This window comes from Bos indicus x Bos taurus, chromosome 3 (genome assembly GCF_003369695.1).
Source record: "Bos indicus x Bos taurus breed Angus x Brahman F1 hybrid chromosome 3, Bos_hybrid_MaternalHap_v2.0, whole genome shotgun sequence".
NCBI classification, from domain to species: Eukaryota; Metazoa; Chordata; class Mammalia; order Artiodactyla; family Bovidae; genus Bos; species Bos indicus x Bos taurus.
Genome location: NC_040078.1, coordinates 79,077,497 through 79,096,065, shown reverse-complemented (window position 1 = coordinate 79,096,065; position 18,569 = coordinate 79,077,497). Strand labels below are relative to the sequence as shown.

The window sequence follows — 18,569 nt, the reverse complement described above, 5'->3', positions numbered from 1 at the left end:
ATTGTGGCATCATGAGTCATCCCATATATAGGCCAGTTCACACAGAAAAATGGCCTTTCTGCCAGAGCCATGTACAGCATTACAATACATAAAAGCCAGCTTGCAGATCTATGCTGTTGATCACAGGATGAACGAGGCAAGAGTGCTGAAATGACTTCACATTTCCCACCACCTTTTCTGAAGATGTAACTCAAAGCACAGTTAAAACAATGGTTTATGACTAATAGCACCTACTACTAGTAACATATTATCATCACTTGACTATTATTCTTGACTAGGAGAAAATGTGGCTTCAAGAGTTTGATGACCGTGTTCTCAACAACAGATCAGGGCGCTGTTCAAAGGATGCCTGTGATTTTTCTGTGTGAAAGGCAGGCTAGAAACTATAGTTTAGGTATCCACATAATGCAGTTTCTGGCATTATAGGGCCCTAGGGCAGAAAATCGGAGAAGGCAATGGCACCCCACTCCAGTACTTTTGCCTGGAATATCCCATGGATGGAGGACCCTGGTGGGCTACAGTCCATGGGGTTGCTAAGAGTCGGACACAACTGAGTGACTTCACTTTCACTCTTCACTTTCATGCATTGGAGAAGGAAATGGCAACCCACTCCAGTGTTCTTGCCTTGAGAATCCCAGGGATGGGGGAGCCTGGTGGGCTGCCATCTATAGGGTCACACAGAGTCAGACATGACTGAAGCAACTTAGCAGCAGCAGCAGCAGCAGGGCAGAAAATGGGACATCAAGATTGCTGTAAAAAATTATTGTTTTGTTACCATATTTATAAAAAACTTCAAAAAGCTATATTATTTGGATAAAGTAAAAATTTAAACTCACACCATTATATTCTTCGAAAATCCAAAACTCACAATTGACAGAGCTGGGAAATATATCAAAAAGTGAAATAATGTGAAAAATTGTAATACCTCGGATAAAATTTAGTGACATTTTCAGTCTTTTCTTTTCCGAAGTACAAAATATGTGAAGACATGAAGTTGCAAACTGAGATAAAAATAGGATTTAATTGCTTGGGAATGCCCTTACCTAAAATGTCAAATTCTTCAACTGAAGTGAAAAAGAGAAAAAGGATTTTAAAAATACTATAACTTTTAACCAAAAAGAACATTTATATGCTAATATATACTAGAAGCTTTTTTTTTTTAGAAAGTGACTCTTTTTAGAGGGAGACTGTTTCTCTAAGGGAAAATGACATATAGGGTCTTGGTTCTTGAAATCATTTGGAGAGAACTTGCTCTGATTTCATACTGAGGTAATGTCACTGTTTGAATTGTATCCCTTTTCATTAAATCATAATCTTGTTTACTAGATTCAGAACTTGCTTTGATGTATAATGATGAGTCTGTGTTGGAAAACCATCACCTTGCCGTGGGTTTCAAACTGCTCCAAGAAGAACACTGTGACATCTTCCAGAATCTCACCAAGAAGCAACGTCAAACACTCAGGAAGATGGTTATTGACATGGTGAGACTTTGGCCTCTCTGTGATCCTTACTTACTTTTACTTCTGCGGGAAGAGAAAATCCATTCATTCTCCTTGATAAACTGAGTTTGTTGAGAGTTTTCTTTTCTTTTTTTTAACCCCAGGTCTTAGCAACTGACATGTCCAAACACATGAGCCTGCTGGCAGACCTGAAGACAATGGTAGAAACAAAGAAAGTTACAAGTTCCGGTGTTCTTCTCCTGGACAACTATACTGATCGTATACAGGTATTGGATGGAAGCCTTTGATTTAACACAAAGCCGCACCACACTAAATGAAACAACAATTAAAAAAAGGAAACAAATAAATGTACTTAGTTGTATGTCCTAGGTTACGATTCCAACTTCAGGCTTATTTTAAGAACAAGCAAAGGAAATGGATATTCAAGTTGATCCTCTAATTTACAAAGAAAAACAGAACTCTACTTATTGAGTTGCTTAATTCTAAAAATAAACAGCAAAATCTCATTGTAATAGGGTGTACGTGCCTGCTGATCCCGAAAGCTCGTGTTTGGATATAAATCCCACTGACTTGAGCTTTGTCAGGTCTGTTTTGGTTACAAACTGCCCTCAGCTGGTCTCCTCTTTCCACAAGTGGAAAATATGAAGACATCTACTTTGAGTAATTCTTTGCATTTTTTCCAAACTGAGGAAAAGAAACTATGGCAGCAGCATCTGACCTCTCATGTCCCTTTCAATTTTTAAATTCAATGAGTGTCAATAGAAGAAGACACATTTTCCCTTTCAGGACACTAATAATGGCAAATAACCAACTCTGGCCAGCACCGTTGTAATCTTGCTTTTTTGGTGCAAACACCATAATTATAATGCAACTAAAATGTTCTTGGGTCTGGTACCAAGTGTACTAGTACAAGAGGGATGAGATGTTCTGGTAGTATTTATACCTAATTTTATGGGATTTTCAAAACTTGATGATTTCAGGTCCTTCGCAACATGGTACACTGTGCAGACCTGAGTAACCCCACCAAGTCCCTGGAATTGTATCGACAGTGGACAGACCGAATCATGGAGGAATTTTTCCAGCAGGGAGACAAAGAGCGGGAGAGGGGAATGGAGATCAGCCCCATGTGTGATAAGCACACAGCTTCTGTGGAAAAATCCCAGGTATCTAATATAAGGTTTTTAAAGTTTCTGTAGGCTCTGCTGATGGTTGAACTGGAGGACTCTTTCTAGCTATTTTCTCTTAAATATATATATATGTATATTATATATAATATACCTATATAAAATATGTATTATATATATGTATAAGTGTGTGTATATACACACACACACACACACACACACACACACACACATATACACGGGCTTCCCAGGTAGCAGCACTAGTGGTAAAGAATCCACCTGCCAGTGCAGGAGACACAAAAGACATGGGTTCAATCCCTAGGTCAGGAAGATCCCCTGGAGTAGGAAATGGCAACCTGCTCCAGTATGCTTATCTGGACAGTTCCATGGTTAGAGGAGCCTGGCGGGCTGTATTTCATGGGGCCACAGAGAGTCAAACACAACAGAGCAACTAAGTAGCATATATACATATATACATATATATACACATATGCATATATATACATATATGTGCATATATGCATATATATACATATATATGTGGGTGTGAAATTATAAGGAAGCAACTACTTATTTAGTTTCATTATACTCGTGACTCATTTGCCTTCTCCATTACACTCAATTTCGCAGTGAGGAGATAAAGCGGTCTTCAGAAAACCCATCAAAGTTTGGATGGTGTATCCTCAGTGTAGATCAGTACCTATGACCATAGCAAATCCAACTGAGTTAACCGAATGCTGCCATCTCATCCCTCCAGGTTTCCCCCAGCTCTGTCTTTATCTAAAACCTCTACTCTTCACCCTTGTTTCTTGAACCTTGTTTTCAGTGTCCAGAATCATACACACTGCCACCATCACCAGAGGTGGCGAATCTCTTTTCCACATATCTCTTCTGCCTCATGGTCAAAGCCCTGTCCTGTGTCCCAAATATGCATATTTTATATATATATATATATATATGTGTGTGTGGGGGGGGGGCTTCCCAGGTGGCACTAGTGGTAAAGAATCCACCTGTCAGGGCAGAACTTAAAAGACGTGGTTTTGATCTGTAGATCCAAGTTTGCCTCTACACTTCTGAGACTAGACTGAGATCTTTTGGTTGTATCCAAAGTTAGTTACAAACTCCCTCTGTGCTGGAGGTACATTAGACTGTAGGCAGGGAGATGCCCCTAGCTGAAAAATACGTAGCACTAGAAAGTATCGATATCCTTACAGCAGGGTGTCAGGTGAATAACCTGCCCTCTTGGTTCAGTTCACCAGCTCATCACTGTCCTCCACCCAAAGCACTCTCCATCACTGTGAACAGGTCTCCCTGTTTCCATGACATTGTGGTCCCCCGTGGCATTTCCCACAGATGGGCTTTGGTGAGCATTGTCTGAGTAGACTGGTGGTGAAACCTTTGACTAGGTGCTCTTCAGATCTGTAGTGTTCTCTCACCCCAGGGCCTAGGAAATAAGCAACTAGAGGCTGCCTTTCTTATAAATGCTGAACATGTAGCAAGAGCAAAACAAATGAAGAAAGAAAATGGCTGCACTGTAGTTCAGCTGATTGAATTTTCTCCATTGCCGTGAGCTTTTTTTTTTTTTTCCCCAAATCCCTGGAAAACACATTGAAAATAGTATTTAAAAACCTTTAAACACATGTAAAGAATTAAAAGAGAGGAAAGAAGAGTGGGTGGAGGAGAAATATTTGAATCATCTATAGTCAGTCTTATAACCAGTACAGATCAGAGATACCCTGACTTTGGTGTGAATTCTGTTAATGCTAGGGAAACACCAGAGAAAAGAATGAAAGAGAGGAAGGAAGGAAAGAAAATAGGAAGATAAGAGTCATGTATGGCTAAGGTTCTTTGATATGGTACAACTTGGGATGTATGAAATAACTGGCCCCAAACCAGAATATTAACAAAGAGGTTCCCAGCAGTGTGGAGAGTTAGCTATGTAATGCCCCATGGGTGCACAGAAGTTGCCCTTCTTGTCTACCCCTGGATCCTGACCCAGCATCTCTCCAGCTCCTCAGACCACAACAGGGGAATTCCATTCCCTCATTCACCTAGTGCCTGTTCTTTCTCTCAACCTGCTCCCACCCCCAATGTTTCCTGTTTGTCCCACAGTGGACGGGTCAGCATAAGGCCACAGAGCCAGCACATGCAGGATGCATAGCCCCTGCGTAAACCAGAACAGAACCATAAGCTTCATGTTTCTTCACAGGAACACTAGCAAAGGAACCGCTTAATTGTCTTTATTTTTTCCTTCTTTCTCCCAATGGAAATGATGGTGTGCCCTCTGGATCTAAAACAATTGCAGACATGTCCACAGAGGGGATATTTATTTGTTTAGGAGCTTGAAGTATTTTCAAGTGTTTTACCTACGTCGTCTACAAACCAAAAGCATTCCACAGGACTTGAGACATGCCAGAGTCATCCTGGGCTGGCTCCCTTTCGTTTTAAAACCACGGCATATTTTAAAGTTATCAGGGAAAGAATGTTGAGTCAGAGCTCAGTGGACCAGGGGCTTCCTTCTTCAGAGAATGACTCACAGAATCCAAGGAGTGACAAAGCCATTCCCAGCCAGGGTTATATCCAGACTTCTTATTTGGCACACGTCAGAGGAAAAGTAATCTAGTTTTAGTGAGACCAACACAGGCTTTGGAGTCAGACAAAGTTGGGACAGAGTCCCAGCTCCACCGTTTACTGGCTCTGTGACCTCTGACAAGATATTTCTGAACCTCGATGAGTCTCACTGAACCTCAGTGGGTCTCCTCAGTTTTCCTTTGTGAATGGTGAATATCCATTCTCAATCTGTGGGATTAAGAGCAATAATGCATATATTGCATTCAGTGCAGGATGTACCATATAGTAAATGCCCAAATAACAGAATCTGGTATTATTTAATCTTTGTTGGGTTGTTGTGTCTTTTTTCTTTTTCCTCTTGCAAACCAGGGCAGCTTGCTTGCTTTTCCAGGGCCCATCACAATAACAGAGATGTAACTTTATTTTTCTTCAGGTGGGCTTCATCGACTACATTGTCCATCCCTTGTGGGAGACCTGGGCGGACCTGGTGCAGCCTGATGCCCAGGACATTCTGGATACTTTAGAAGATAACAGGAACTGGTATCAGAGCATGATACCCCAGAGCCCCTCCCCACCACTGGACGAGCAGAACAGAGACTGCCAAGGTCTGATGGAGAAGTTTCAGTTTGAACTAACCCTCGAAGAGGAGGATTCTGAAGGCCCCGAAAAAGATGGCGAGGGCCACAGCTATTTTGGCAGCACAAAGACGCTCTGTGTGATCGATCCGGAAAATAGGGATCCTCTGGGAGAGACTGAGGTAGATATCACCACAGAAGACAAGTCCCCGATCGACACATAATCTCCCTCTTCATGCGGAGATGAACATTCCACCCTTGACGAGCATGCCAGCTGTATGGTAGGGCCAGCCTGCCATGGGGGCCGAGGCCTGCACGGGACAAGGGCCATGTGGCCTTTCCAGTTACTTGAGTTCGGAGCCAGAATGCAAGACCGTGAAGCAAATAGCAGCGGCTCAGGAAATTCCACGGTTGACTTGCCTTGCTTGCAAGCTGAGTGGAGAGCTGAAGCTTTCTGTGGTTCTGGAGGCCAACTGCGCATCACGACCGAATGGCTTGAAAGTGGAAGACACCAAACTGAGAGATTTTTCTGCACTATGTTTTGGGCATCTGTCCCCTCTGGTGACTGAACTGACTAATAAGGTCATTTCTAAATCTGCTTACCTGTCCCCTTGTCTGCCACCCCGTGTGCCTTTTTTGTAAAACATTTTCACGTGTTTAAAATCCTGTTGAATACCTAGAATTTAGTATCAGCTTCTACACAGATAAGCATTACAAGCTGACAAAAACTTTTTTGACTCTTTCTGAGGGGAAAAAAAAAGGAAAGTAAATTGTCTTCCTTCTTTCTTGGGCAATATCTTTCACTCAATTACAGTTACTTTTGCAAATAGAAAGGCTACACTTCTAACCACATTCGACTTCCTTCCCCTATGGTCCCAAACAACTCCTCAGTTGCCCTTAAAACAGCTCTCTGTCTGCCTGCTTTGAACAGTACTTTTTTCCCTCTAGAATTGCACTTCTTTGCTGTAAACAGAATAAAGTTGAACAAACTAAGGGGTAGGAATGGGTAGTTGTCTTGTTCACAGTAACAGTCTGTGTAGAATTCAGCTTCACAAGGCAATTGCCCTGTCGGGTCCTGAACCCCTGTGCCGCTGGGGTTGCACGATCCCCATCCTGTTCTCTTGCTCCCCTCTTCATGCTCACACCAGTTACACTGTTTCCAATTTAATGCTGCCGTCTTTCTCTTGCACTGCCTTCTGTGCTAACACCTGCATTTCTGTTTATAACCGTGTATTTATTACTTAATGTATATAATGTAATGTTTTGTAAGTTATTAATTTATATATCTAACATTGCCTGCCAACGGTGGTGTTCAATTTGTGTAGAAGACTCTGCCTAAGAGTTGCAACTTTTCTTGTAACGTTTTGTATTGTGTATTATTATATAACCTGAACATTGCTGAAGAGATGTCCCCCTCGCCAGTTGGGTCTGCCCTTTTCCTGGTCTGAGTTGCTAATACTGCTCAACTCCTTCATGAACTGGCTTTGAAAACAGGACTCTCACATTAGATACTAATGGTTTCTACTGAGATTTTACTTTTGTATAGTTTGCTGGGGTGTGGGGGCAGTGGGCTATGGTTTTTACCCCTGTTCTATTCAAATCTGTACACATGAGTTGAGTTTTAACTGAGTTCTACTATAATTGAGGCTTCAGTTTAACAAGAAACACTACGTTTGGTTTAACAAGCAACTCACCAATCATTCTTCTGAGAGTCCCCAAACTACTGACTTTGAAGAGAAATTTCCCAGCCTGCCATTAAGCAGGAATGTCAATGTTCCAATTAATTACTAAAGAAAACAATAAAAACAATGTGAATTTTACAATGAAATGTGAACTGACATAGTAAATTATGCAAATGTGAAGCTTCTGATAACACTTGTTAGACCTCTGACTGGCTTCAGTCTCTGTAAAATCTATTTCATGCTTTCAGTTCAGCATTGTGACTCAGTAGTTCAAGAAATGGCACAAATGTGCATGACCAATGGGTTTCTATGTCTATGAACACTGCTTATTTCAGGTGGACATTTTATTGTTTTCCAAAGTTTCTCACAATGTATGTTATAGTATTATTATTATATATTGTGCTCAAATGCATTCTTAAGAGACTTTTATATGAGGTGAATAAACAAAAGCATGATTAGACTGCAGGCCCAATTATTTTGTGGTTAGTTCTGATGCATTAAAAGCAGATATTTTTTTCTCTTCTCTCCTACCATACTCCACAAAGAAAACCACCCACTTTGCTTGGCCAACATCACACCTAAAGTTTCATAATCTGTGTCCAAAAAGTCCCCTAGCTTGGAACATTTACTTTTTTAGCAACTGTTCGACAAGGTCAGTGGTGCAAGAAGGGAGATGGTGAATTAGAAGAAACAAAGCCCCTTTAAGAATCTGAAGAGTTTAATCTGCTAGATGAATAAAAGTAATCTCCCACGTGGTTGGATCCTCTAGAAAAATGAATCCCAGACTCAAAGAACATTAGCTTGATGTAGTCAGATGGTCCTATTGATTCATTTGACACATGAAGAATCGGAGGTCCAAAGAGTCACGTTAAAGCACAATGCAAGGAGTGCTGGCTGACACTCATGGTCACCTCAGTGATCCATGGAGTCTCCTGTTGACCATATGGTTATGCTTTTCTTTCTGGAAAGAACTATGTAAATATCATAAGCAAAATAACACTTTGTAGAAAAAGTCAACTTAGAAAAATTTTATCCTGAGAAAGTTGTGTGTGTGTGTTGACAAAGGCTGCAAATAAGAATCAGTGGTAACCCATGATATTTAAACCACAAAGGGAAGTGGTTGTGAACTAGGAAGGGGGTCTGCTCTAGAAGAACTCCACTCAATAAACTGAAATTACTGTATTTCTTTTTGAAGATGACTGAAGGTGAGCCACTGTTGCAGAACCAACTTGCCTGCTGGTTCCAAAGTAGGGTTTATAGCTCTTTGCCACCATCCTGATCTCTGATTGCACCTGTCTGTCTCTAAGCTTTTACTGATTGAGTGACAAGTGAATTGGTTAGAATAGCCACAAGTGTGACTTCAAAATATCTAGAGCTATAAATATTTATAAATATTTGCAGGTCTGTTCCTACAGGGTAGTTCCTAACCTTTGGTTCAAAATTAGAATCATCTGGAGAATAAATATTTTGAAAAATACTGATGTTTGAGTTCCATTCTCACTCTCAGATTTCTGTTTGAATTAGTCTTGGGTGGAGCCCTGGTCACTGGATTTTTCGGTCTCCCCAGGTAATTCTAACATATAACCTGAATGGAGAATCAACTGCTTCAGAAGAGAGAAGCACACTTGTAGATAAGGCTTTTGTCTCAGTCTGTTCAGGCTGCTATAACAAAATTCCAGACTCTGTATCTTAGAAGCAAGAGAAATTTATTTCTCATAGTTCTAGAGGCTGGGAAGACAAAGATTAATATAATAGCAAGATCACTTCATATCTGCTTCATATCTGGTGCCTGCTCACTTGTGTCCTCACCTGGTGAAGGGGCTGGAGATCTCTCTGGATCCTCTTTCACAAAGACACTGATCCCATCCATGAGGGCTCCACTCTCATGACTTAGGCATCTCCCAAAAGTGCTACCTCCTAATACTATCATCTTTGGGATTTTGGATTTTGACATATAAATTTTGGGGAGACAAACATTCAGAAAATAACAGCCTTCTTTCATCCCAGCTGTCTTCAGACACTCTGCACTCACCATGGCCATGCTCTGGTTCAAGTATAGAAACAAGGAAAGGGATAAGAGATGAGTAAGATGAAGCTCTGCACTCCCAGAGCTTACAATGTGCTGTTGTTGAGCTCATCACTTGCCTTCCAGATTGTAAAATCATAATCATGTTCTCAGGAAAACCACAGTGCAGGTCAATCTAAAAGAAAGTTCATCTTCTGATTCCAAAACATAGGCCATAAGTGTAATTGTCCTCCCACTCGATGGCCGGGAGCTATTATAGAAGCAAAAGTTACTGAGGCATCTTTGCCAAGGCTGAGAGTGATAACTTTTGCTTAACAAGATGCACATGAGCTAAAGACTGATTTACAGACTTAGAAACTGTCCGAGTTGGAAACACACACACATACACGCTGGATGGTGTTTCCCTGACTTATTCCCACAAGCTTATTTTGATATAAATAAACTGGAGGTCATTGTAATTCTCAGTCCACTAAAGGAAGCCTAATGGAGTCCCTGTGAAGGGAGGTGGTTTACTGTATTGATTCTGGAGCCAAATGACCTGGATTCAAATTCTAACTCCTTCATTTATTACCTGTCCTGCCTTAAATAAATCACTTACTCACTGGGCTACAGTATAATGGGGATTATAAATCTGTCAGATGGGGCTAATAAACCCAGGGCTCTTTCTACAGTTTCATTGCTACTTCTCTGAGCCTCATGTTGTTCAAGAATGATGAAATCACTGATTGTATGAGCTTTAAAACCTATGAGCCAGGATGGACAAAGATGTCTGGCAAATCCTATTTATTAACCCATTGTTTGTGCAGCCTATACCCCTTACCAAGGATTCTCCACCCTAGTTTTCTCTTACATCCTTCAAGATTCATACCAGGTGACCTCTAATAGATACTTCCCTGATCCCTAAGGTTGGGATAAGGTCACTTTATCTGAGATTCCAGAACATCTCATGCTTTGACATTAATTAACAGTATAACCCTGGGCAAGTTCCTTAACTCCCCTATGCCTCAACTTTATCTGTAAAATGGAGATAATTATAATGATAGCTAGCTCATAATGGATTATGTGAGAATTACATGATCTGATATACATAAAGTTCTAAGAAATGTTATAACTATTAATACCTACTACTATATATTTAAGTTAGGTTTTTCTCTTTCCCTAAAGACTATAACTCATTGAGATCAGAAGGTGGATCTTATTCCCTATTGAACTTCAAGTACCCAATCCAATTTCTGGAATAAACATACATTTGGCAAAATAAAGTGAATCAAGTAATTTTGTGAAAGAGTGAAAGACCCATGCCTCGGGCTTTCCAAACCAAAAACGGTGTTGATCTCAGAGCACTGAAATTATAAGCTATATAATTTCAGAACCAAAGGTTCTTCAGAGATGTTCTGGTCTGTGCCTTTTCTTTTATAATCAAAGGAACTGAGGCCCAAAGGTGGCCAGTGACCTGCTTGAGATGACAAGATATGTTAATGTCACAGGTTTGCCGTAACTAAATACCACAAGCTGGGTAGTTTAAACAATTCAAATGTTTTGTCTCATAGTCCCAGAGGCTAGAGGTCCAAGGTCATGATGTCAGGGTCAATTTCTGCTGAGGACTTTGAGGGAGAATCTGTTTTTGCCTCTCCTCTAGCTTTGGGTGATTTGTGGGCAGGCTTTGGCATTCTTAGCTTGCAGATGCAGCACCCAAATCTCTGCCTTCATGTTCACATGATGTTGTCTTAGTGTGCACATCCATGTCCAAATTTCCCCTTTTGACAAGTCACCAGTCATATCACATTAAGGGTCCACCCTACTGCAGTATCACTTTAAGTAGCTATATCTGCAAGAACACTATTTTCAAACAAAGTTACATTCTGAAGTATTGGAGTTGGTCAAAAAGTTCATTCTGTTTTTTCTATAATGTCTTAGGGAAGAATCCAAATGAACTTTTTGGCCAATGCAATACTAGAAGTTGGCCTTCCCCAGTGGCTCAGTGGTAAAGAACCTGACTGCAATGCAGGAGATGCAGGAGACCCTGATTCGATCCCTGTGTGGGGAAGATTGCCTGGAGAAGAGGAAAGGCAACCACTCCATTATTCTTGTCTGGAGAATCCCATGGACAGAGGATCCTGGCAGGTACAATCCATAAAGTCAAAAAGGGTGGGATAGGACTGAAGCGACTGAGCACAGAACAGTAATACTAGGGGTTAGAACTTCAACATATAAATTTGAGGGGGATGTAATGCAAACCATAACACACAGTTGCTCACTAGAAGATTTCCTGATTCCTTCCAAAGGGATATTTCTGCAACATCATGGAATCTGAGCGTCTTATCGACTTCTCTGGACCTTTGTTGTTGTTCAGCTTCTCAGGCATGTCCAGCTCTTTGCAATCCCATGGACTGAAGCATGTCAGGCTTCCCTGTCCTTCTCCATCTCCCGGAGCTTGCTCAAACTAATGTCTATTCAGTTGGTGATGCCAACCAACCATCTCATCCTCTGTCGTCCCCTACTCCTCCTGCCCTCAATCTTTCCCAGCATCAGGGTCTTTTCCAATGAGTCAGCTCTTCACATCAGTTGGCCAAAGTATTGGAGTGTCAGCTTCAACATCAGTCCTTCTAATGAATATTCAGGGTTGATTTCCTTTAGGATTAACTGGTTTGATCTCCTGGCAGTCCAAGGGACTCTCAAGAGTTTTCTCCAACACCACAGTTCAAAAGCATTAATTCTTTGGCACTCAGCCTTCTTTGTGGTCCAACTCTCACATCCATACATGATTACTGGAAAAACCATAGCTTTGACTAGACAGACCTTTGTCAGCAAAGTGATGTCTCTGCTTTTTAATTCACTGCCTAGGTTTGTCATAGCTTTTCTTCCAAGGAGCAAGCATCTTTTCATTTCATGGCTGCAGTCACCATCTGCAGTGATTTTGGAGCCCAAGAAAATAAAGTCTGTCACTATTTCCAGTTTTTCCCCATCTATTTGCCATGAAGTGATGGGACCAGATGCCATGATCTTCATTTTTTTAATGTTGAGTTTTAAGCCAGCTTTTTCACTCTCCTCTTTCACCTTCATCAAGAGGCTCTTTAGTTTCCCTTCAGTTTCTGTCATTAAGGTGGTGTCATCTGCATATCTGAGGTTATTGACATTTCTCCTGATGATCTTGATTCTGGATTGAGTTTCATCCAGCCCGGCATTTCATATGATGTACTCTGTATATAAGTTAAATAAGCAGTGTAACAATAAACAGCTTTAAAGTAATTCTTTCCCAATTTTGAACCAGTCCATTATTCCATGTCAGGTTTATCAGGAGGCAGGTAAGGCGGTCTGGTATTCCCATCTTTCTAAGAATTTTCCACAGTTTGTTAAAGAATGAACTGTAAGTTTGAGTCAGTACTGTTCAGTTCTAAAAAGTATAATTTCTTTATATGAAGGTGTTTTTGTTTTCTTAAGGTTTTTCTGAGTTCTTCAAACAAATTAATTATTTCCTTGCTGTAGCTTGATGCCACATGGAGAGGCCAGGGAGAAGGAGAAGCAGGGTCTTGGGGTAGAAGGACAAACACAGGCCTGGAGTTAAGAGCTTAGGCTCCAATAGTAAACGATTCCAGTTCAAATCCCTGCTCTTCCACTTCTTAGGTATATACTATGGGCTAATACTTAGCTGCTTCAAACCTAAGTTTTATCCACATTAAAGTGAGGATTTTGTAAAGACTAGTGAATAATGCGTCTAAGCTGCACGTGTCAGCCACTGTATCACAGGTATCAGCTAAGGTTCATTTTTTTCTACAAATATTTATAGAGTGGCCAGTTGCATGCCAGGCAATGTGTTATGAACCAGACAGACAAATGCCCTGTCCTTGTAAAGTTTATATTTTAGAGGGAGAGAAAAAAACAATAAATGAAAAGATAAATAATACAGTATCAGGTAGCTTTGCATGTTTGGTGAGTGACAGTGGTTAAGAGCAGTGTCTTTGGAGTTCAACTACCTGGTTTGGAATCCCAGCTTCTCCCATTATTAATGGTATGGATTGGGGCACAGCAAATACAAAGGCCCTGAAAATATAGTGTGCCAGTCAACCGCACAGAGCAGCAAGAAGGCCAGGGAAGGCAGAGGAATAGAAAACACAGTTGGTAGCCAGGTCACAGGGAGCCCTCGCGCTACTGTAAAGATGTGGGTGAGTCACTGGGCAGTCTTAAGCAGGGAAGTCAGATGATTGTACCTACGTTTCTAAAAATTAATTCTGTGTGGAGAATAAACAATATTGAGACACGTGCAGAATCAGGCAGACCAGCTAGGAGGCTCCTGAAAGTGTCTTCTGAAGTGACAGGAAACTTAACAAGATTAGTAGTGGTAGAAGTATTGAGTTGGAAGATTTGGGGTAGGTTTTTATTTTTTAAAAAATGATCCACAGCCTGGTATTAGTGTTATTATTTTATTTTTTTGCCATGCTTCATGGCATGTGGGATCTTAGTTCCCTGACTGACCAGGGATCAAACCCACACTCCCTGCAGTGGAAGCACAGAGTCCTAACCCCTTGACCACCAGGAGATTTCCTGGGGGTAGATTTTCAAAGCAGAGCCATCAGTACTTGCTTCCGGATTTGAAAATGAAACCAGAGAAGTGAAAAAGATCCCATAGCCTGAGCAATCCACTAAATGGTGGGAATATTTCCTGTGATAGGGAGCCTCTGGGGAGGAAGAGATTTAGGTGAAGGACTCTTGACATTTGAGGTGCTTTTTTCTCACCCAAGTGGAGATGTTGAAGAGGCAGTCAGGTGTATGCGCTTGAAGTTCAGGGTAGGGTTCCTGAGAATCCTCAACGCTGAGTGCCCTGTCAGTGAGGAGGCTCCCACTCCACTTGGTGTTGCGTCCTTCTGGGATAACTGTTTTACCCCAAATTATCCTTCACCCACAATGTGACCTCTTGCATAGCTTCTCCAAGGAAGCTGCCCACACACAGTATTGTGTGATTTCATAGAATTTTCTAGAAACTACTGGGTGTCCGGAAGGTCAGTTGCAATAGCACACTGCTTTCTCCTGACACAGAGCTGCCTCATTTCCTCTCTCCTTTTCACTCTCTCTTCCAACTCATTGAACCTCCCTCTCAAGAGCAAAACCAGTTCTTTTCCCTGGCTTCTGCCCCATGGTCAGCATTCATATTTTATGGGTGGAGCTTGATTTGGGGGAATCTCACCACCCAAACCAAAGAGCTTCCGATTGATATTTTATTAAAAAAGGTATTTTGTAAAAATACATACATTGGTCTCCCAAAAGAAATTCAGATATAAGAACCTTTCTTCCTTATGTTATTTCCTCAAGTAAAAATGGGAGGGCTCAGTCATAGCCTTTCTGAGAGGTGCATGAGGAGAAGACAAAGCTCAAGAGTCTTCTTGTACCACCAGAGGCTCCCCACCTCATAACCCAACCCTGTCCACACGCTTGACCAGATTTGCATGGATGCTGAGCTTTGCCCTCTGGCATTGCTCAGTAGTTGGGACTTCAGAGTTCTGGGTAGTGATTTTTACCAGATCTCTTTCTTTTTCTCCTTAAAATTTTACCTGATCCCTGCGTGTGAGTGCTCAGTCACTCAGTTGTGTCCAACTCTTTGCAACCCCATGGACTATAGCCCACCAGGCTCCTCTGTCCATGGGATTCTCCAGGCAAGAATCCTGGAGTGGTTGCCATTTCCTCCTCCAGGGGATCTTCCCAATGTAGAGATCAAACCCAGATTGCCTGCATTTGAAGGCAGATTCTTTACCGCTGAGTCACCTGGGAAGCCCACCTTATCTCTACAAGGTCATCAGATTCTTCGTGTCTTTGATAGAAAAATTCATTGTTTGTGTGAATGTTCTTTGGGTCTCTTGCTTTGCCCCAAGCAGCTCTGCCAGCTCTGTAGTTCAGAGCCCTGAGAGCAGGCGGAGAGAGTAAGCGGAGACACATATAAATGCTGCCCCCTTCACTCAATCTCAGATCCTGCCTTGTGTTTGTTGGGTGCTGTATTTAATATCCCAAGATAGGATTTTATTGTGCAACGTGGGCCCTCAAATCAAGTCTATTGTCTAGTGCTTAGAAAGAAATAAAAATTTTTTTAATAATTTGTTATAACACCAGGGGATTAAAAAAAGAAAAAAAAAAACCTTGGCCATTCTGGATCCTTTGAATTACAGCATGTCATGTCAGATATAGTTATTATCAACAGTAACCATGTATGTATTTATTTTGTCTTTCTCATTGACTTTTAATCAAACATCCAACTAAGACATGACTCCACAGTTTCTCTAGTTTCCCACATGAAAATCCCAAGAGCCAGGCCAGAACACGTGAGATCAGGCAGCTGGAGCCTCTGTGAGGGCAGAGAGTGTTTGGTGTCTCGCCCTCCCTTTCCAGAGTGCATTGCACTGTCAGGCACAGAGTTGATGTTCAAACAGTTTTTGAATAAATTTGATGCTGAGGACAGTAAAACCGCACTTAACCGGAAGATGAGATGAATGTGCCCAGAAGGCAAGTTGACTCTGAGTCTCGCCCACTAGTGTGTGATGCTCTATTTTCAGATCTGTCTCCCTACTCAGCACTGAGTCCCTCAAGATAGGAAAATGTCTTTTTGTTTGTTTGTTTCATCTTGTCTTCCTCCCCAACAACCACTCCTTTCATTCCCAGTGAAAGGAGTGTCCTGTGATAAGGTAGAAAACTTTGTTATTGAAATTATTTCGGAAATACATCTGTGGGTCTTAGGGAAGAAGTAAAGTATCCTGGGGAAAGCAAAGTTTGACAAACCTGTGTTCCAGGCCTTGTTATGCCCTTTCTTAGCTGTGAGAATTTGGGCAAATCATTTAAATTTTCCAAGCCTAAATTTTCTCCTAATTAAAAGGAACGCACAATAGGCAGTCAAAAATGGAATCGATATAGCATTACACATAGTGGGTGCTCAACAAATCTTTATTGTCTGGATGTGTGTTCTCATGGATGGAAGGATTAAAAATCATCTCTCTTTGAAAACATAATACAGCAGTATGTTTTGATTAAGGTTCAACAAATCAAGACTGGGTTAATCTAGATTTTTCCAAACATAATTTATGATTCCATCCAAATATAAATTACGATTCTAGAAAGATAAATGCTCTCACTCCAACTCACCAATAGGGGATTATGCAGACACTGATAGACTCATTGAAATGGAAAGAAATGTAGAAATCACACTAGCCCGCATTCTTCCAAAGCTGACTGCAAGCTTGCAGAGAACTTAGCAAGATTCTTCTGAGATGACATGAGCTGTTAGATTTTTGAGACGGAATCAAATTGTACACTTCTAGAGCACTCACTCTAGCTTACTTTTTCCTTCTGTAGCCAAATAATGTATTTAATTTCTCTTCTAATTTCTTGTTCCAATTGAAAATAGGAAGCAAACTTTCAGCGTCTGTGACTATGAGATCTTGGGAAAGGTTATATAACCTCTCTGTGCCTCAGTTTCCTTATCTGTAAAATAGAAACAATAACACCAGAACTTGTGTTGAAGATAACTGTGAAGCTTAAATGAATAGGACTGTAAAATATTCAGGACAGTGTCCGTTCTGTAGTATACATTAACACATATTAACTGTATGTAGCTGGAGGTAGCATGGTTTCTATATTGTAGTCTTCAAACACATTCCTTATGACTTAAATTCATCATTCGGGTCTGATCATCCTGGGTTTGCACACATCCACCGTGTTTCCTGAGGATGAGTGTCCAGAAACACTGTATTCCAGCCTCAATGGAGCACATTGTGACACTTGCCCTTCTTTGTTCTGGGCACAGGTCCAGAGCCCAGATCGTATTCATTTGGGGAAAAGTCAGTGACTCACCCTGGTGATTCACAGGTGCTTACAGGCAAACAAGCCCTTCACACCTTTTCACAGGAACCACGGTAAAACCATAGCTCCTACTTTCTGTGCTTGTCAAATTGAGTTTCTGTGACTCGGTGCATCATTTACACTTAAATGATAACGTTTTATCTGAAAAATCAGTGAGTTAAAGGAAAGAGGGTTTTCTGTTTGGGTGTCAGACTGACCTGTGTGTCAACCCCAGCTCTAGTACTATGTTTGAGAACTTAGAGAAGATATTTAACTTGTTTGATCTTCAGTTTCCTTTTCTGTAAAATGGAGGAGTGATAGCCATACCAAAGGATGATTTAGAAAGACATAACTAATGCAGTCTGGCACATTCAGGCATGCGATAAATGGGAATTATTCATAATATTAATACCCTATTATGATGGTTAAATGAGACAACATATATGTGGGGAAAAAAATCTGCATGTTGTAGGTTTTAATCCTAAAACCAAATTACTTTTAACCTAAAAACAATTTTGAATTTTGATTCTAATCATCTATTAGCTATGGGCCTACCCCAGTCCTCGCAGTTGTAATCTACATCGTCAATAATCATGTATTCTATATTTTCATTTACATTGTTAGTAAAAATGTTAACCAGAAATGCATACGTGCTCAGTCGTGTCCACCTCTTTGTGATCCCATAGACTGTAGCTTGCCAGGCTCTTCTGTCCATGGACTTTTCCAGGCAAGAATACTGGAGTGGCTTGCCATTTCCTCCTCCAGGGAATCTTCTTGACTTGGGATTTGAACCCATGCCTTCCGTGTCTTCTGCATTGGCAGACAGATTCTTTACCTCTCCATCACCTGGGAAGCTCCACAATGGAGGTGTGTTAAGACACGAACAGTCTTCCAGATCAGCACTGATCCGTTTGTCAGTGTTTCATAGGGTGTCAGTCAATTATAAATTCAGCTCTGTATACCATTTATCTATGTTTAAAAAATATCATAAAAATGTGACCAAACACTTATCTGAAATTCAGACATATTTTTTCTAAAGCATTTCCCTCCTGGGTGCAATCTACTAAATCCTAACTAACTGGGAGAAGTGACTATTACAGAATGACATTCTTAGGGGATTCATGCTAGTCACTTTCCTGTCAATGTCCTACACATTTAATTCTTAATTTATTATATGTCCTACATATAATTCTTAATTTATTCTAGAACTTTTCATACAATTGATGTCATACTCAGCAATTTGTACTGATGGGTTCTATCTTTCCTTGTAATGATTGAGATAATATCTGTCCATCACACACCCCCAGATGCCC

General features: G+C 40.9%; 1 protein-coding gene across 3 annotated transcripts in view; it reads left to right on the top strand.

The window, feature by feature from the left end:
- Window positions 1–7,877, top strand: part of PDE4B (phosphodiesterase 4B) — a 538,741-nt gene extending 530,864 nt beyond the window's left edge. For all 3 annotated transcript variants that reach the window (XM_027536996.1, XM_027536997.1, XM_027536998.1), the window contains 4 exons: window positions 1,327–1,481; window positions 1,604–1,726; window positions 2,441–2,623; window positions 5,589–7,877. In XM_027536996.1, the coding sequence (XP_027392797.1) occupies window positions 1,327–1,481; window positions 1,604–1,726; window positions 2,441–2,623; window positions 5,589–5,954 (827 nt within the window). In that variant the 3' untranslated portion in view covers window positions 5,955–7,877. The remainder of the gene's footprint in view (window positions 1–1,326; window positions 1,482–1,603; window positions 1,727–2,440; window positions 2,624–5,588) is intronic.
- The last annotated feature ends 10,692 nt before the right edge of the window (window positions 7,878–18,569 follow it).